The following is a 20,713-nucleotide window of genomic DNA, read 5'->3' as shown; positions in this document are numbered from 1 at the left end:
AGAATTACATTATAAACCATTTAAGTCTCAACACTGTATTCAAGTGGGGAGGGAAGAGTAAAAACAAAATTATATTCAAGGCCTACCATCCATTGCTCGATGTCACCCCATTTTGTATCCAGCCCATAATATTTCTATAGACAGAAGGGGAAAAAAATTAGGCAAGAAGTGAAATTTCTTAAAAAGGCAGTTGTCTAAGGCATTGTTCCGACATGCATTTCCAAACCGCCGTCCAGCCGTGTGGTGAAGGTAACACGCCAAGGCAAAGCAGTCAGCAACACACTTGGCTTCTACGCAGGGAGCCGCCACCCGTGCAGTCATGCAGGCTGTGAGCTGTGAAGAGAGACCCTCCCCGCCCACTCCATCCCGGCAAAAGCAAGAGAGCCCAGGACGAAGCTTCCCCCGGACGAAGGGCCTCGGTGGAGAGCAAGACAGTAAAGCCGGCCCAGCAGCCTTCACGCCCCCTCGGACAGGCTGCTCATGCCTTCAAAGCAAACACGATGAAGGAATAAAACACCATCTAAGAGAAGCAGAAGCTCAGAGCCATTCCTGTGCTGGGACCTCAGGGAAACTGAGAGAAGAAGGGGAGAAACTGTGTGCTGACACTTGTTCTAGCTGCCTGATGTCTATGCTGAGTCTAGAGAATTCAGACTTTGATGTCTTTGTAGCATAGACGGAGAGATGACTGCTACCCACAGCAGAGGTCTTTGTACAGAAGAAAAATATGCAGACCCACAAGTTACATATGTCTGGAGATGACGTTAGCTCAGGGGGGTCCAATCTTTTGGCTTCCCTGGACCACACTGAAAGAAGAGTCTTGGGCCACACATAAAATACACTAACGATAGCTGATGAGCAAAAAAAAAAAAATTTGCAAAAAAAATTTCATAATATTTTTTAAAAGTTTACAAATTTGTATTCAGCTGCACTCACAGCCATCTTGGGCTGCATGTGGCCCGCGGGTTGGACAAGTTTGCTTTAGTTTATACTCCCATGTTTTTATCCTGTTCAGTGGTCCAAGTTAAAATGAGAAAAGCAGACTCAGAACAGCTACTGCTGTCACTGAATTGGGGAATTCTAAAGGTAGGTGGGAACCCAGGTCATGGGCCCAAATAATGGGGTTTTGCTTTTCTGCTTTTTATTTAATTTCCAGTAAGAAAATCAAGAAACAACTAACCAAACTTCTATATTATAACACAGATGTGAATTTTCTCTTTATACATTAAAATCTGATAATCGAGAAAAAATCAGACGCTAGACATACAAGACCATTTTTGAAATTATTTTACAATAACCAAAACATGCTGTTGCTATGTTTGGTTTAGTTTCATTTCGAAGTGCGGTCAGATTTAAAAATATACAGTTCTCAGATGGTCTTACCTCTTTCTCTTAGAGATGATGGTAAGTAGAAAATTGGAAGAGCAAAAATTAGGAGGGAGAATTTAAAATGCTTTCAAAAATTCAATAATACTGAACTGTACTATAAAAAGGACATGAGCCCTATCTTTTTCTGTAAGTTATTCCCTTGGAATATAAATTCAGAAAGGAAATAAAAGCAAACATATCCCAAAGTCATGTCTTGTCTTCAGTGTCAGGGAAATGCATCAGCTTAAAGCTATTTTGCATTCAATTAATGTTAGCACCTGTCAAGTTCCAGATTTTTCACAAGTAAAATATGATGCCATCGCTCCTCCCTATCTTGGCTCAACTAGAAAGAGGGAAGCAAAATATGTTTTTAGAAGGATGAGGGCTATATAAATTCACAATAAAATTATTTAAATTCCAAAAGAAATCTGTATTGTCAGTTTTTCTGTTTTCATAGATTTCTTTTTGCCCATTATATCTGCACACTCTATCTTGCTCTTTTCATGATGAAGAACCAGTATTGAAAATCATTCACCTCGTTCATGGGTGGTCTTTTTTTTTTTTTTTAATTGAGACGGAGTCTCGCTCTGTCGCCCAGGCTGGAGTGCACTGGCGCAATCTCAGCTCACTGCAAGCTCCGCCTCCCGGGTTCACGCCATTCTCCTGCCTCAGCCTTCTGAGTAGCTGGGACTACAGGCGCCCGCTACCACGCCGGGCTAATTTTTTTTTTTTTTTTTTTTTGTATTTTTAGTAGAGACGGGGTTTCACCGTATTAGCCAGGATGGTCTCGATCTCCTGACCTCGTGATCCGCCCGCCTCGGCCTTCCAAAGTGCTGGGATTACAGGCGTGAGCCACCGCGCCTGGCCAGGGTGGTCTTGTAAGTGGCTACTGTAACTGCATTTCATGTCATTCCTGGGGAGAGAACGCCCCTAGTAACAGCAAGTGCAATTAACTAGTAGTTCCTGGGTTAGCCAGCAGCACTAGCACAGCAAAGTCCAGGAAGGGCAAACATTTCAAATGTCAATCACTACCATGAGCCGGAAGCCATGCGGAGGGAAGCAGGAGCCGCACTACTTTCAGAAATAGCTTTGATCCCAGAGAAACTGTTCCGCAAAGCAGTTGGCTGGGCCGGAGGCGCAATCGCCGCCTCCTCTCCTCCCCAGACATCTCAGCGATGAGGAAAGCCTTCCCTTTCCTGGGCACACCTTTACCGCAAAACTGTGCCTCTGCTCCTCCACTGCGATTTCCGGGGCTCCTTCTAGCTTCACATTCTACACAAATTCACATTCTGACAAAAGTTTTCATAATGTGTCCCTGGCACGTTAGTGAAAAGAAAATAACGTGACCTAGCAAAAGAAAGGCATGAATGTGAGTGGAAACGACCAGACAGAGCCCCTCTTCCAGGTTCTGGATGAGAGCGTCCTGCTGTCAGTCACTGGCAGGGCTCCCCGCCCGGCCTTGCACCTGTCCAGTTCTTCCCGAGGCTCTCTGAGGACGACGAGGAACGCCAGCTGCAATATTCACTTCTACACTTGGGCCCTGGAAACACTAGCCAAGCACAAGAGATTCTGGCATCTACTTAACAAATTTCTTTGCACTCTTCGGGACAGCAGCTATGCAGAGTGCAGGGCGCCCGCGGGGAAGGCGATTCGTTCTGATGGCCAGCACAGGAATCCAACACAACAGGTCTTCAATTTCCCGCCCGTGCATTCCTAGGGCCTGTGTGCTCTAACCTCGGAAATTAAGTGATCTTATTCTGATTTTCTCATCCGCTCTAAGAGAAAAATACAGTTGTTGTTCATCTAGAAACTAAATAAATTTATAAAAGGGAACTATCACAGATGTTGTAAGTATCAAACTAAATTCATTTATGGGAAAGATTCCCTTGTACACAAATTCTATAAATTCTCATGGAACTCGCTCACTTCTGACTTCATTTTTGCTAGATCTTGAATCACTGACTTTTGCTAGATCTTGAATCACTGACTTGGTTGTCTTTATTTTCTGTGTCCGGCCTGCCCAGTGTATTTACTTCTGAACCTCAGCTGCTTCTACAAAATATTAGGAAACAGAGAGGTGCGTTATTTTATTATCTCTGAACATTAGGGATGAATGGCAGGTTTATTTTATATCATCATTGTCTTTTTACTCAGATTTTTAAGTCAATATCTAATACTCTCTCAATATGTGGTAATCTGCATGGATTTTTTTAAGTTTTCCAATAAAACCATCTTTTTCTTTCAATACATAATTTCAGAAGGCTATCCAAATTCTGAAATATAATTTTATTTTGCCTTACAATTACTTTTCTTCTTAAAGAAACAATTTTTAAATTTCTTGAGGAGAATGCAGATGAGAAAAGCATTCAGCACACAGAAATGTGTCTGACTGTGGCTTTGAGTGGGGCAGGATGAGGATCTAGGCAGAATGTTCAAACAAATTCATACGCAAAGTAGTAAAATAAACAGTAAGAACGTCTATGTATCTTCAGTGCAAGGTGTTATTTCTGAAAGGTGACCAGGCCCTTGGCAAGGAAAAAACAGTACATGCAAGTTAGAAAATAAAGAAGAGCCTACCTTTTGGACCTGATAGATCTATAGAGAAGGACAAAAGAAAAAAGAAATGTAAAATCCAATTAAAGAAGCTGTAACATCAGAATGAAAGGTTCTCCCCATATGAATCAAAGCCACAATGAATAACAGTAAAATGTGAATAAGAAAACACGTGAGGTCCCACTGACAAGAGTTTGTAATTTTATCACTTACTTTACATTCCATTTTAGATACATCGGGGAAATAGGGGCATAGCCACACGAATCTCTACCAAAAATACTGCTATTATTCTAATACAGAAGTCTGTATAACCTATTGCCATCAATAAGAAAAAGTTCTTCCTTCATCTTTAATTCAAAATTTCCTTTTGCAGTAATAAAAGTTTAACCAAAAAGTGCAGAAACTTAATTGGAAAGTTAACTGGTCAAATTCACAAATAATGAACAAAGAGGCTTTGATGTTCTGATTCACACAGACACATACAGATTAACAGGAAAATTCCAGCTAAATGGAGTGATCATTAGAATGTAACAGAAATCTTCCTAAAAGAGGTTATTATCATACATTGACACATTCATTTGCTTCAGAGGTTTCTCTTAATTTTGTAGTAATCACTAGATAAAACTGAGATAGCTACTCATTTTCATTCATTCTCCATTAAGACATTTATCATATCAGGCACTATTGAAGGCACTGCCAAAACTGCAAGACCAAGAAGATGGCATTTCTAGTCTTATATGGGGGAATACATGTGACCATATCCAACAATATGACTGTAAGAAACAAAGCATCTCTAACCAAAATGTGTATCAAGTCAGTAGCAAGAAAAGAGATACCCCGATCACCATTTTTTTCTATCAGTGTAGGTTCTCCCTAAGAAGTTCAAGGTTCCCTTGAATTTCCCAAAAATATGTACATTATTCTCCCCTAACAAATCCGTTAAAAAAGAGCTCATATCCTTTTAAACAGACCCTGGAATGCAGCTAGAGTAAGCTGTGGTGGGTTCTCGCCGTCTGTGTGCTGAAAAGAACCACCTCCACGCTTCCCTTGGGGGACACCAACCCCGGTCAGCTTCCTGCCCTTCTCAGTGTTCTCAGAGCGGCCCCCTCAAGAAAACCCTGAGCCTGCTCAGAAACGCCTGCATCTAGGTGAGATGGCTTTTGACCCAGATGAAAACAGGGATCAGGTTTCTCAATTTTTACACCAAAGTATCAACCCTACCCTTTAAACACTGGTCTTCCAAAACGTATTCATTTCCCCTTAATCAACAACTTAAAATGCCAGTGCCCCAAGCTACCAGATTGTATAACCTCCAATTGTGTTAACTGGTTCTAATAATAGCCAGGCCCAGAGACTTGATATGCAAAGAAGAGTGTGAGGCACCTTCCTAAATCCTCCAGGCACCGCCAAAGATGGCCCGAAGACGTGCAAGCTCAGACCCCACTAGCTCGACTCACTCTTCCCTCTGGATGCACACACAGATGCTCATGTGTGTGAGTGCACATACACACACATGCACACACGAATGCGTGCGCGCACACATGGGTAACTCCTCCCGGCCTCTGCCCCACCCTTCGGATCACATAAAAACACAGCTAGGTGAACGGCTACTGATTCTGTATTCATAGAAAATTCTAACAAAATTGTCTATTTTATGTTTCATATTCCTGTGCCTCAAATTCCGCACCAAGAACTTTATTTTTCAAGGCATGCTTCCACTTGGAAAGTGGCTAGGATTATGTGGATCATTCTATTTCCCCCTCTGCTGTGGGTGCCAGCATCCTCAACGTGAACTTCAACCCCCTGGTCCACGGACTCACTCCGTCCTCCACTCTTACTTGCTTTTATTGCTGGCTGCAGAACTGATTTCGAGACAGAGGGGTGTGCTAGGAAGACCACAGGCTTTGCATCTTGTCAAACCCGGTTTGAACCTTGGCTTGGCCATTTTCTTGGATTCAGGGAAAACTGTGTCTCCCCCTAAGGCCTGTTTTCCTCACCTGTAAAGTTCGGGAAGATGCCCGCCACCGAGAGTAGGTGACAGCCCCAAGCCCACCTCTGCTGCACGGCAGGGGCCCTGAGATGACCCCAACCCCAGGCTTCTCTGACTAGTAACAAAATACTCATCTATCTTATTTAAGATCTTTCAATCCTTCTTTTGAAGAAGCAGACATAAACTTTAAACAAGAACGTCATCACCTGGCAAAGGCCCTAAATTCATGAAGGCACTGTTGCTGTCGTTAGGAATGCGTGCTGCTCTGGGCTGACTGGACCGGCCCTTCCTCCTCTGGCTCTCGTCTCCCAGGGCAGCTTCCTGTCTGTCACATCCATCCTCTGCTACCATGAAGAGTGGCTTTCCCTCCGCAGAGCTGCTTCACTCCGTGTCCTCACTCACCATCTTGGCCACGTTCATTTCTCTGCCCCTCCTGACACGTCTCCCACCTTCCCAGGCTCTCGTTCCACAACCTGGTAAATTTGGGTGGCTCTGGGTCCTGGTCCGTGACCAACCCCAGGCAGGAGTCTGCAGCCACGCCCATGACGCCCACCCTGTGTCATAGCCGCAAGCCACAGTCGTGAGGGCAGAAGTGCAGGCATCAGTGATGAGGAAGCTGAGACTGCAGATCCACAGAGGACCGTGCAAAAGGTAATGCTGGCCAAAGGTGCTGCCTGCAAGGGACACCATCCCCTCCTCTGGTCCCTGCTGTCTGACAGCACAGACCAAAACCACCACTCTTGGTGGAGGACATTCCACCAAATTTGCAACAGGACGAGATATTTTGACCCTGTGGCCCCCTGAAATATCTTTATGATAAAACCATGCTGTAGGGAGAAGAATTTCAAAATCTGAATGCAATCTACTAAGCAAATGACATCTGTACACGTGCTGAAGAGGACAAACCATGGAGTTTTACATCAGACTTCCCAGATTTCATCAGATGTTCTCTGCAAGGCCTGTGCTCATCAGAGGCATCAGCGAAGGCTGCTCTGCACCCCCTTTTTACGATACTAAAATTAAATGCCCAAGACTTGGTTTCCCACCTGGAGTAGCAACTACTTTTTATATTTTGACTTTTTGAAAGAGATAGGGGTCTCATTATGTTGCCCCAGCGGGAGTGCAGCAGCTATGCACAGGGACAATCATGGCTCGATCACTGCTTCAGGCTCCTGGGCTCAAGCAATGCTCCTGCCTCAGTGTCCTGAGTAGCTGGGACTACAGGTGCATGCCACCACGCCCAGCTTATTTTTTATTTTTCTTCTCGTGTGGCTTGGAATATTACAACAGAGATGCGGGAGTCCAGCAACAGATTGTCCTTACGTTGTACAATTAAAATGCAACAGAAAAGGGCTTCCTTTGAATCAAAGGAATAAAGGGATGCTTTGCTTTTAAAGGAGGCCATTCACATAGATGATTGCTTGCCTTAATTCATCTTAGTTATTTTTCAAATCAAGAACTTTTGCCCAACAACTTTGTAACAAGCTGCTTATATCAATATGTATATATTTAAATCAATTCTATCCATAATTAAGGATATAATATGGGGCAGGTGTGATGGTTAACGCCTGTAGTCCCAACACTTTGGGAGGCTGAAACAGGCAGATCAAGAGGTCAGGAGTTAAGAGACTATCCTGGCTAACATGGTGAAACCTCATCTCTACTAAAAATACAAAAAATTAGCCGGGCGTGGTGGCCGGCACCTGTAGTCCCAGCTACTCAGGATGCTGAGGCAGGAGAATCGCTTGAACCCAGGAGAGGGAGGTTGCAGTGAGCCAAGATCGTGCCACTATACTCCAGCCTGGGCGACAGAGCAAGATTCTGTCTCAAAAAAAGATACAATATATTTTTATCTAAATGTTTAATTTGGAAGATGTACGTACATACACTATATAATTCTTTTTTCACCTTGATTTTGTAGAAATCCTAGGTTTGTATTCTCGATGAAAGTAACTTTCGTTACATCTACTGTACAAGAGAAAGATGAAGAAAGGATGACGGATGCTATCATGAAGGCCGAGTAGGGCCCACTCACAGCTTCATGGCCATCTGCATCCTCTGGGCCCTTGGCTCTGCTATAACAACAGAGCTGAGACACGGGAACTATGAACAGGGCAGGGGGCCTTAAAATCCCATCAATCGTGCAAAACCTGCCAGAACAACAAAATATTTTGGGAAATTCTTTTTATAACTCTTTTACAACCTTAATAAAAAACAAAGACTGAGGTCCTATTGGGGAGCCAGGCGAAGTGAATTAAAGTCGGATGAGCCTCGGAACGCCAGCGTTAGCCTGAGGGGGTGGCTTCTGGCTCTGGAGAAAGAGGCAGCCGTCTGCTCACACAGTGGTGTGTCCTAAGAAACAGTGGCCACTGCCCGCCAAATTAACCACCTTGCCCACCTGCTGCCGTTAGGTTTCTAAAACAGATGGAAGGGGCCAGCAGTGTCCTGCACACAAGGAGCTTGAGAGTGTCCACTGAGGTATGAACAGACATTTCTACAGAGACACTGATACTGGGCCGTGTGAAAAAACACTTGAAATTGTCATTTAAAATATATATATGTAAGCCAGGTGTGGTAGCTCATGCCTGTAATCCTAGCACTTTGGGAGGCCAGGAGGTCAAGGCAGGAGGATCACCTGAGATCAGGAGTTTGAGACCAGTCTGGCCAACATGGCGAAACGCCGTCTCTATTAAAAATACAAAAATTAGCTAGGCATGGTGGTGCGCACCTATGATCCCAGCTACTCGGGAGGCTAAGACATGACAATCGCTTGAATCTGGAGGCAGAGGTTGCAGTGAGCGGAACTTATGTCACTATACTCCAGCCTGGGCAACAGAGCAAGACTTGATCTCAAAAAAAAAAAAAAAAATTATACATATACATATTTAAAAACCAGTTCAGAATAAAAGCACTATTCCTTCTAGTGGCCTCCGGCACCACTATGGATACCAGAGCTTGAGTGTGCAGGACGGTTCCCAGGGCTCGGTGACACTGCCCAGCCTCTGCATGCAGGCTTCTACACGGAGCGGCAAACTCCTAGCAGCAGAGGGCAACGAGCACGTTAGACCGGTGGCAGGGCCCCAACCCTGCAGGGAATGTGGCCAGCTTGGTCTTTGCTGGGAATGTGGCGGAATCTACAACCACCGTAAGAGAATCTGGAAATTCAGGTTTTTATTGGAAATCTTACTGGTTTTAAACACTGGCTCGCCTTTTTACATTTGGCTATGTAAGCCAAACAAGAAAATCAACCCTGGGGAAGACAGCTGGTTACTCCTGTCTAACAAAATAAATTCAAACCTTCTTAAGAAGAAGAGCCCTTGGGGGCGGGTTCGGGTGTGGATGGTCCCTTGGCCCCAGGGCATGGCCCATGGGAGAACGTGGACTGAGTGGGGTCTCAGCTTCTATGTCTCTGAGGTCAGAGAAAAGGTCACACCATACTGTGAGTTAAAGAACCCTCATGCTGTCGGAAATGACTCCCAGCTCCAGCTCCAGATGATGAAAATAACTTGCAAATGGCTTGAGCAGGTGTGTCAACACATTGCTAGCCATTTTCCCAGGGAGGAATTTCTTCCCTGCCTGCTTCATCCATGTGTTCATTCCCATCTCTCTATCACACAGGAGCTCCAGATATCCTGAAACCTGAAGGCCGTGTGTGACCAACACTGTACAAACCACGGGGGACACATTTTTAAACAAAACAATTTGGCCAGTTTAAAAACTCATTAATCCATTCTTCTTTTCTACTTTAATCCAGAGAATCTAGATTCTAGTACAACAGTTAGAACCTAAAGCTCAGACCCTGAACATTTTGGCTCCCTGCAGCTGGAAACGACGATCTTCACGGGCAAGAGGCTTCTAAGCCCCTCTCAGGAGCCAGCAGGTCTGAGCAGGCATGCCTGATATCCGTGCTATGTGCACTCCCGGCCTGACCTTGGGCAGAAGTCAGGCACAAACGCACTCCGACCGTGAGCAACGTGAGCCAGCCAGGTGCGTCTGCAGCAACAGGTGCCTGCCTTTGCACGTGGGGCCCAGAACGCAAATCACTGTGAAAAGACCCAACGAGGAGTCCCAAACGTTACCTCCTTCTGCTGCCGCTCCAGCTCCTTCATGCGGATCTCACGAGCCTCCGCGCGGGCCGCCCGTTTTGCAGCGAGCCGGGCCTCTGCCTGAAACAGACAGAATATCTTATTAGAGGACAGAGCAGCAGGCACCTTCCCAGTGGAGGGTCAGCAGTGATGATGCAGAAAGAAAATCTTGTTCAGAGTTTAACAGATATACAGCAATAAGTTCCAGACTAATAGAGTAAAAGGCTAGTCACGAGCAACAGAAATAGTCCTTATAAGAACTGCTACCATTTATCAAGCCCTTACTACACGCTAGGCAGGAACTATTCTAAGAGCTTTATGGATATGATGCCATGTACTCCCTGAAATAGCCTCATTAGGCAGAGACTGTTACCATCCCCAGTTTAAATATGAGGGAACTAAGGCACAGAGAGGGTAAGTAACTTGCCTGAGGTCACACGGCCTGTAAGTGGCAGGGCTGGGCAGTCAGCCTCCCTCTGGAGCTCTGACAGACGCATGGAGCGGAGTGTAAACAGCTGGATGCTACTCCAGGTTTCCAGTTCAATCCCTCGCTTTACAGAGCAGAAAGTGGAGGCCTGGAGAAGCTGCCAGACCCATCTGAGGTCATAGGGCTGGCTGGCATGGAGCTGGGACTGTAATCCCAGCGAACTCCCATCCAGTCACTTCTCAGCACACACGCACTCTCAGCTTCCCCTTCAACACAGCCGTGCCAGGAGTCCGTCTTTTCCCGACACAATGTAGATCACAGCAGAATGCTTCTAGCTGTTGGTAGTCCTTCCTTGCACTAACAAATTAGCCTCCATATAAGTATTTTTCAACTTGTAGCTGTTCTGCCACATTCTGCTCCATGAGAACGTTTCAAATGCTTGAGCAGGAACGGACATGATGCTATCGAGCTTGGCATCTGAACTGTTTCTGCAAACGACTCACAAAACATTTTCCAAACCGCATGTGTATTCACCGTTTCATGTGATACAACAACCCAGTAAGCTCGATGGCATAAGTGTTACTGAATGTAGGTTTTCTGGTATCAAATAAACCCCACCCCCTTTCTACTTAAGTTTTTTTGAGAATACGTCTGTAATCCTTCCACCAATGGTTCTATAAACACAGTTTTCAGACGTCTTGCATAATGTTTTCCTTTTTTTCTTCCTTTTTTGTTTTTTACCTTTGGGGATGGGGTCTTGTTCTGTCGCCCAGGCTGAAGTGCCGTGTGTGTGTATTCACAGGTGTGATCACAGCTCACTGCAGCCAGGAACTCCTGGGTTCTAGCAACCTGCCTCAGCCTCCTGAGTAGCTGGGACTACAGGTTTGCACCACCACAACTGGCTCCTAGATAATATTAAAATGGGACTTGCAAGGTGGCTAGCAAGCTCCTGGCATGGGGGTGGTCCTGACAGGGACATCCATCTCTCCCATCCTAGACTTACACTATATTACAGATGTATCTTCTTTCTCAATTTTAATCTAAGTTGCAAACTGGCCATACTTGATCTGTCGTCTTGAGGTTGCCTGGCTTGTGTCCTCATGAGGAATCTGTTCTATTCGCTTGGCTCCTTTATCAACCCACCCCATGTCTTTCAAATCAAGGGGTGTCAAAAATCACAATTGCATCAAGAGTTTGATACCTTGTTGCCATTTTCAATTTCCAAGACCACAATACATGGTGTGAAGGGCCTATTGGGGCCAGGCTAGGCATGGTGGCTCAGGTCTGGAATCCTAGCACTTTGGGAGGCCATGGCAGGTGGATCTCTTGAGGTCAAGAGTTCGAGACCAGCCTGGGTAACATGGTAAAACCCTGTCTCTACCAACAATACAAAAATTAGCCAGGTGTGGTAGCACACACCCGTGGTCCCAGCTACTTGAGAGGCTGAGGTGGGAGGATCACTGGAGCCTGGGAAGTTGAGGTTGTAGTGAGCTGTGATTGTGCCACTGCACTCCAGCCTGGGTGACAGAGTGAGACCCTGTCTCAAACAAAAGAAAGGCCTCTTGGGTCTATACAAAGATCTAGCAAAGAGGAAGGAGACAGAGAAGGAAAGGCATTAGAGTGACATCCTACAGCCCTACCAATGGGCCAGCAAAGTGACCAAGGCCACGCCAAAGGCAGCCCTTCCTAGTAAGGCAGGTGGCTCTGTGCCATTGGCTCAGTTTCTAAGCCAGTTCAGAGCAGGTATGAGGTTTCAAAGCAGCCATAGCCCACCAGCTTGGGGGTTGGGGGGTGGAGGAACAGAGAGGAGGGGCTAGGAAAAGAGAAGGGAGGCCATACAGAAAGAAGGGGAGCAGAGGGGTGAGATGTAAGAAAGAGGAAAGGGTTGGGGGAAAGAAGGGCACCAGAAGGGAACGGAGGGAGAGACAAGGGCAGTCGGCTGAATTCTGGGTTGATCTCCAAGACTCTGGTGTACACGCCCTGCATAGCCCTCTCCCACTGTGTGGGACCGTGGAATTGTGGGCTGGTCCCCAAGACTCCCACCACCAGTGTACCTGCATACCCCTCTCCCACTGAGTGTGTGGGACCATGGACACAATGGATGACACCACTGTAATTAGGCTGTATTACGTGGCAAAGAATATTAAAAAATAATTAAGATCCTTCATCAGTTGACTGCCTTGCTCAAAAGAGAGATTATCCTGTGGGTCTGCCCTAATCAGGAGAGCCCTTTAAAAGATGGTCTAGAAGTCAGAGTGTCCTTGCTGGCTTTGAGAAAGCAAGCTGCCCGGTGGGAGGGACCTCGACGAGCTGAGAGCTGCCCCTGGCTGACTGACACCAGCAGAACAGTGACCTCAGTCCTACAACCACAAGGAACTGAACTCTTCCAACAAAAATGTGGCTCAGAAGAGGGGCCCGAACTCCAGAAAGACCCCAGAGTGGCCAACAACTTGGTTGTAGCCTTGTGAGACCTGAACACAGGACCCAGTGGGGCTGAGTCCAGGCTCTTTTTTTTTGGTTTTTGAGACAGGGTCTCCCTCTGTCACCCAGGCTGGAGTGGCGTGATCACAGCTCACTGCAACCTCCACCTCCCAGGTTAAAGTGATTCTCCCGTCTCAGCCACCCGAGTAGCTGGCACTACAGGGCAGGTGCCACCACACCTGGCTAATTTTTGTATTTTTTATAGAGACAGGGTTTTGCCACATTGCCCAGGCTGGTCTCAAACTCCTGGGTTCATGCCATTCGCCTGCCTCAGCCTCCTAAAGTGCTGGGATTACCAGCATGAGCCACTGTGCTTGGCCAATGTGCCCAGACTCCTGACCACAGAAACTGTGAGATCATAACTATGTGTTATCCTAAGCCGCTGAATTGTGGATATTTATTACACACTAGCAGATAACAGAAGGAGAGGAGGCCTGAGGTGACTCCTGCTCTCACAGGGAAAGTATCTCTGTGAGCTGAGTGGGGTCCCAGGCACCTGCACGCCCACCCACTTCCCTGCCTGCCTGCCCAGCTCCCCACCCTAACCCTATTCCAGCTTAGCTCTGCTTGGGTCTGGCCAAAGGTCCTTGCAGAGCTCGCCTGCCTGAGCATGCAGTACTCCACCTGGGGGCTCCCTGTCAGGCGTGCCCCCTCCAGACTCGCGAGACTCCAAAACAATGTCCTGTCAGACTCAGTTGCTCTTGGGGGCCCGTCCTCCACCAAGGAAAAGGTTCCCATCATAGCCCGCCTTCGGCCTAACAGGTCTACCCTGTCCCTCACTTGGGGATAATGACATTTAAAGACTAAAAAACAATGACTTTTGCTGGAAGGCACATGGGCTTGGGCTGACAAAGGAACCCCATGGATGAACCATGTTACAGCATCAATTCCTCAGGAGGACACGCGCCCACCTCCAGGACAGGTCAACTATGGCGATCTCCACCTTACATTAGAATTCAGAAAGAAGTCCATTTGTCACTGAACACAATTCCAAATCCTTGCAACCTCCGCCTTTATCTCCACCCCTTACGATCCTCACGTGACTCATATGTGGAAAACAAAGTGCTGGCGATACCGGAAGTGGCAATTTAGTTTACAGGCAATTCTTGGAATCTGCCTGACTAAACACCAACAAATATATGAGCCAGCATTTAAACTGGCACAAAACCCATGCATGACCATCTTCACGAACACAAAACTACACACTTAGCCACAGAATAACTCTTGCCACTCGCTTAAGATGCCTGAAAGAAAATCTGCAGAGTTGGCTAGGCGTGGTGGCTCACACCTGTAATCCCAGCACTTCGCGGGGGCCGAGGCAGGCGAATCACCTGAGGTTGGGAGATTGAGACCAGCCTGGCCAACATGGTGAAACCCTGTCTCTACTAAAATTACAAAAAATTAGCTGGGTGTGCTGGTGGGTGCCTGTAATCCCAGCTACTCGGGAGGCTGAGGCAGAAGAATTGCGTGAACCTAGAAGGTGGAGGTTGCGGTGAGCCAAGATCGCGCCACTGCACTCCAGCCTGGGAGACAGAGCAAGACTTTGTCTTGAAAAAAAAAAAAAAAGAAAGAAAAGAAAATCCGCAGAGTTTCGACAAAATTCTTCCCCAAACAGAGACACTGCGAAGAATGGCACAGCAGCCTGACAGGGCACAGCAGATGACAGACAGTGGGGAGAGTGCTGACTGTGCAGACGCGGGTTCTCAGGGATCACGGCACCTCGGGCCAGTGCTCCGGTGGTGCAGGACGAATCCTTTATCGACTGACACTTTTGTAAAATATAAAATCTCACGAAGAGCCACAGCCATGTCAGACTGCTTGAAGAGTTTCGGAACACAGCCTGTCACTTTCTGTGAGTAGCCTGTGGGCTAACCATGGCCCGCGGAGGTCACAGGAACGCACTGTGCTGTGAATGCACGGTGGTGTCTCAGCACCGCTTGAGACGGTGGGAGGGATTTCCAAAATGCGGTTTAGGTGTCCAGTCTCCCAGGAAACAGGCAAAGCGCCTGGTGACAATGTACATGTGATGAGGACCACATGGGGGAAGAAACGTGGGGCGGGGGCGGGGGCTGCTGTGGAGAACTTGACCCAACTCTGGGGGGCTGTGGAAGTCGTCCGCAGGACAGGAGCCCTAAGCCGGACCTGAAACAGGACAAACAGAGCCGGGTGGCTGCGACCAGGGGCTGGTGACGAGGAGTGCAGACACCTGGGGTGCAGACCCTCGCCCTCAGCCTCCATATGTGGAACCTTGTCCTGAAAGAATTCGGAACCAATGAAGGGTTTTAAGAACGCAGCGGAATCTGACTTTTGTTTTAGAAACAGGGCTCTGATAGAAACGTGGAGAGCAGGTATGAGGTGGGGAGAGCAACAGGAAACCCAGGAAGCGAGTTGAGAGGCTGCTTCCAGCATGGGAACAGGAACGGGCTGGGCTGCAGAGGATCAAGCCCAGTGGCAGAGTCCGGGCCCGTGGAGTTTAGGATACAAAGCAAAAACTGCACAGGGCTTCAGAGAACTCAGGAGACCAGACTGCGCATACCCCAAATGGCCTGCAGGTTGAGTCATTCTTTCACCCTGATCCGGGCTTGCTGGATCCTCCACTGACGAGATTAGAACAGCAGCTTCTTGTCATGGCCCTCATAGGGTCCACGGGGGCTGGTCTGTCCCTACCCCACAGGAGCCAACAGGGAAAGAGCGAACACTCGTCTGCTCCTGGGGTCCTATACCCTGAAGCCTCCCTCCTCTGCCCGTGCAATCTCTGCTGGGATACTAAAACATTGAGGAGTACAGTGAAATTATCTCCCGCTGACTTGTCTTCAAAAAACCTGGGTGGGGTGTAAATGCCTGGAAGCGAACAATTGTTGAGGCTGGGTGGTGAGGGCACAAGGCTCTTTAAACTGTTGGCTCAGTCCCACCCCAGATCTGGGTTCCCACAAGCCCCTCACCCACCCCCTCCTTGCCCAGCATGTGGGGTCATTCAAGATAACGGCGCCTGCTTGCAGCAGGCCATGCACAGCTCGGTCTGGTTGCAATGTTTCATAACAAAGAGCAAAAATTTAAAAAAGAAAGAAAGGAAGGAAGGAAATGAAAGAACCCCAAAACCAAAACTCATGCTTTCTGCTGCTGGAAGGTGGCCCTGCTGCCGGGTTTTGCAGCGCTGCCCCCACCGTGTCCTCTCTCAGCTCCTGCTGCTGCCCGCGGGGTTAGGACAGAGCAGAGGGAGGAGCTGACTCAGCTCCTCTGACAAGATCCAGGCTCCCTGGCTTCTCAGGAACGCCCACAACGGTTGGTCCAGAAGCATTCCTGTTCGGAGCACACCGCCCGGCCCTTTCCCCGGGATCCCACCCACCCTGGCCAGGGACCCCACAGACAGTTTTACAGGAACTGGGTCTTAGAGCAAGATAGTCTTTGAGGGTGGGGGTGGCTGGGAAAAAAAGATTCCATTCACTATCAAAGTTGCCTCCTTGTCCTAATCCTAGAAAGCCGAACCTCAACTCCAGTATTGTACTTTTGTGTCTTATTTCACCATATGTGAATATGACAGCCCTCTAATATGGAGGTGGTGTGTATGGTGATAAGAGATCTAAAAATACACAAGGAAGCACAGGTATGACCCCCAGGGCCTCCGAAACAAATGGCTAAAAAGACAGCTAGGTTCTCCCAGCCACCTATGCCAGCCCCACAGCCTGCTGTGGAGTCCGAGTCTGTGGGGGTACCTCCATGGGAGCCCCATCTCCCAGGCGCCCAGCCCACAGGCCAGATGGGGAGACAGGCAACCAAAGTGACCTGCAGGGTCTTCTCTGGGCTGCACAGACCGTGCATGGCATCTCGGGAGCCAGGCTGGAGAGGCCCGCGGAAGACTGCGTGAAGACATCACCATCCCCAGCCCGAGCCACAGATAAAAGCACATGTTAGGAGGTGCTTTGCAAAGGGATCCCACAGCATGCAGAGGGCCCTGAGGGGCTCTAGTCCTAGACAGAACCACACAGCAGAAACGGCTTCTGCTGGGGCAGGGCACACAGGGCAGTGAGGTAGATAGTTCAACTCATGCCTGTTCTTCCAGGGCCCCCCACAGGCCTCCTGCTCAGAGCCCCAGAGATTCCCAGCTGCAAGAAGACAGTCACTCAAAGATAATGGCCGTCCCTTCTTCCGGATTAGGGAACTCAGGGACAGCCTGGCTCAACTCCTCAGGGAGCTGAGGCCAAGGAGAACCAGAGAGAGAAGAAGTTATTGACCAGGACGCAAGGAGAAAGCCCCAGCGGAGTGCAGAGTGGAGAGCCCTCCCACACGCCCTCCTGGCCTAGCCCATATGTGCTTCCATCCCCACGTGGCCTCAGCCTGCGCTGGAGGTGTTGCAGGCAGTGGGGGTGCTGCCTAAGGGTGGGGACAGCCCAACACCCTGAACTCCAATTCCAGGGGTGTCTGGGGCTCTAACAGCTCTAATGGCATTTGTATCCTTCTTACAGCTCCTACCAGAAGATCATCACGCGGTCTCTTCAAAGAACAGAAACACAACCAACACTGGTGGGCCAGGGGCCCTGACTGCGGGCAGAGGGACAGCAGGTGCCGCAGGAGGCTTGCCGGGCAGTTTGCTTAAAAAGCCCCACACTCCTTCAGGGGATCCTGGCGCCGCTCGTACATTTCCCGAGCATTGAAGCTTTTCTGGGGTTCCAGCCTAGTGTGGAATTACAGATCCCAGGGCCTCTCACCCTGCAGTCACAGGAAACGTTCTTCCTCCGCTTTTAAACTCTCTGGTGATACCCTGGGGGTCCAGAATTCTACACAGAAGCTGGGAGGGGTTTATGAGCCACAGCTTTAGGGCAGGCAGTTCCTGCGAAATGCTCTGACGTCACTCCTTCCACCCAGGCTGAGAAAGCCCTGCAGCCTGGAAAGCACCGCATGTGAACCGGAGGCCGGCTCCCACCTCCCGCCGCAGAGCCCGGGGAGACCTAGGGCACACGGCTCATGTGCAGATTCGTGGCTGCCATGCCCGCCGTTTGCCAGGAGCCTGTTAGTGCACATTAGGGACACCCAGTGGGCCAATGGACAGAGGACTGGGCCATGAACAGCAGCTCTCCTCAGATGGCAGATGGAAATGACGCCCCACAGGGCTGTTCAGGGAGAGAAGCCGTTTGCCAGCGGTAAAGCACTCCACAAACAGGAGGAAGTTCTCCAATTAATTACACACATTCATTTTAGCCTCCAGGTTTTAGCATCAAGCAGAGAAGTGAAAAAGCAGCAGCATTATTTTTCCAGGCCCCATGATACGTCACCAGTCTAGTTTATAACCTTTTTGGAAAAGTGTTAAGGATGCAATTCAAGTTCACTCACGTGAATGTAATAGGAATATGATGCAGCCGAAGGCTGAAGTGGCCACAAAGGCCAGTTTGTTCACAGACAAGCAGGGACCTCTGTCCTTGTGCGATTCTTCCCCTGAGCTAAGAAGTAATCAAGCTCCTAGAGGGGCCATGGTGTACCCAGGCTATGACACGGGATCCCTTTCCTGAGCCACCTTGCTATAGGAAGTGGCCACAGCCACCAACTTTTGTTTTCTCTATAAACCCCCGAACCCTAGTGGGTTTTATAAACCCCAGCAACCAAGTGGGCTGGGTGATGTCCTCCTGCACAGACATGGATAAGAACGGATAGCACAAGGCTAGTGCCTCCGAAACGCAAGGGAGGCTCGCCTCGACTCCGCGTACCCATCACCCCATGTCCCCCAGAGGCCATGTGCACTGTATCTCAGTTCCAAAAGAAATGCTCATGTAGGCAATCTCACCAAGTCCCCCAGTTACCACAAGGGAGCCTTCCCTACGGCCATGACTGTGAGAACGATCATTACTGGGCCAGGGCACTCTGGGGTGGCAGCTGGCAGCGGCAGGAGTGTTGACTTAGAGGACATTTTGGAAATGTTGGGGGGATTGGGATGTCAGAAAGATTGGGAAGAAGCGAAGGGTATTGGGGCAGGGGGGCAGGGCCAAGTCGGCCAACCATCCCGCATTCAGACACGCCTGCAATGGGAAGAACTTTTCCCTCGACTGCTCAGGAAGATAGGAAAACCGCTGTTTTGGCCGGGCACGGTGGCTCACGCCTGTAATCCCAGCACTTTGGGAGGCCGAGGCAGGCGGATCATCTGAGGTCAGGAGTTCAAGACCACTCTGACCAACATGGTGAAACCCCGTCTCTACTAAAAATACAAAATTAGCTGGGCGTGGTGGCACATGCCTATAATCCCAGCTACTCAGGAGGCTGAGGCAGGAGAATCACTTGAACCTGGGAGGCAGAGGTTGCAGTGAGCCGAGATTGCACCATTGCACTCCAGCCTGGGCGACAGAACGAAACTCCATCTCAAAAAAAAAAAAAAAAAAGAAAAAGAAAAACCACTGGTTTTAATTTTTGGATTTACAAACTTATTGCAACTTACATATAAACTTAAAATATGTTTTACACAGTTCAAATATACATGAAATATTCCAGGAATGCAATCAATATGGAAATTGAGGGAAGATGATACTTGGCTTCGTTCAGAACTTTCCTGAGAGGTAGTCAACTTTTCACAATGTCATATCATAGACAGCAACATGAGGGGTGGGGTGTGGGTCTCAGCACAACACACCTGTGTCGGCCTCCCTGTGACACCAGGCACAGGTGTGTGCAGGTCTCACCACTGCATTCAACTGCTGGTGTACCTGGTCTTGAGTATTTCTATATCAAAATTCTTATTATGTTACTATAAACTACCTGTATTGTATTTTTTACGGAAATGTTACACTGACTTGAAATTATGTGCACTGGTTGATTTTATCACCTATGCATTTCATTTCAGGTTAGTAAGGAAGTTAAGGAACTTGTAAAAATACAGGGTTGAGAACCACAGCTTCAGAACTCCAGTGTGAATCTGTCATCTCTCCATCATGCTCTATGAAGCAGCCCCGGCATGATTCAGAGCACAGGTCTGGGTGCCTGGTGCTCAGGCCATCATGAAGATTTGGATGGCATAAAGTTAGAGATCAAAGCTTAACTGATTACTTAACACCATGTTTCCATCAAAATTAACTCAGAGAAATTATGGAGTAGACTGTGAAATTATCACGAAAGTTTACGGTAAAATGGCAGCCTTCAAAGAAGACTTTAGCTTCTCTGGGGCCCACAGGCCCCAGGAGCCAGTATACTGTCCTCTGCACTCAGGGGACCTGGCAGACAAGTCCAAGAAATGCTGGGTGCCACCTGCCTCTCTCAGCTGTGGCTGCACTGTTCTCAGTCTGAGTTTATGCAGGTGGGGACTGTCAAGAAAGGAGTCTGAAGACCCAGCCACAGCCTCCAGCTTGGGCTCTATCACCTACAGTTATGTGAGCCTGGATAAATTACTTGGTTTTTGAACATGAGCCCTCATTAAAGAAGTAGGAGGGGACATAATCTTTAAGAGCTTCCTTCCCCTCTGAAATTCTTTGTCTTTATGCCAGCGGTGCATTATTTGTACACTGAGATTGCCCACAGACTTTGTCTGTTTTGCTACTGGAAATCTCCGGGCTTTGCTTTTCAGAATAATAAGCTTCTTTAAAGTACTTCGCATACTAAAATAGAAAACATATTAATCAGGAACAAAACGATTGATGTTACTTTATTGATGACTCACACACTGACCTATTCAAACCTTACAACACAATCATGGGCTTAGCAGCTACCCACACTGGCACTGAGAAATAAATACGCTACACAGTATCTTCCCTGCAAGTGAACTTCTACTCTTGCTGTTAATACATTTTTTTGCTTTTCCTGAGATGAATGAATCTTCATATTTCCTTCAATTGCCTT

General features: G+C 48.0%; 1 protein-coding gene across 27 annotated transcripts in view; it reads right to left on the bottom strand.

Annotated features, from left to right (window-relative positions):
• Positions 1-20,713, bottom strand: part of LRRFIP1 (LRR binding FLII interacting protein 1) — a 167,689-nt gene that overhangs the window by 70,454 nt on the left and 76,522 nt on the right. For 14 of the 27 annotated variants that reach the window (XM_073020172.1, XM_073020178.1, XM_073020181.1 and 11 more), the window contains exon 2: positions 9,988-10,074. In XM_073020172.1, coding sequence (XP_072876273.1) covers positions 9,988-10,074 — 87 coding nt within the window. Of the gene's footprint in view, positions 1-86; positions 135-3,942; positions 3,961-9,987; positions 10,075-20,713 lie in introns of all 27 variants that reach the window. The other 13 variants (XM_073020188.1, XM_073020187.1, XM_073020167.1 and 10 more) reach the window with 2 other exon arrangements.

Source organism: Chlorocebus sabaeus, chromosome 10 (assembly GCF_047675955.1).
Source record: "Chlorocebus sabaeus isolate Y175 chromosome 10, mChlSab1.0.hap1, whole genome shotgun sequence".
Lineage (NCBI taxonomy): Eukaryota > Metazoa > Chordata > Mammalia > Primates > Cercopithecidae > Chlorocebus > Chlorocebus sabaeus.
This window is presented reverse-complemented; position numbering and strand designations above follow the sequence as displayed.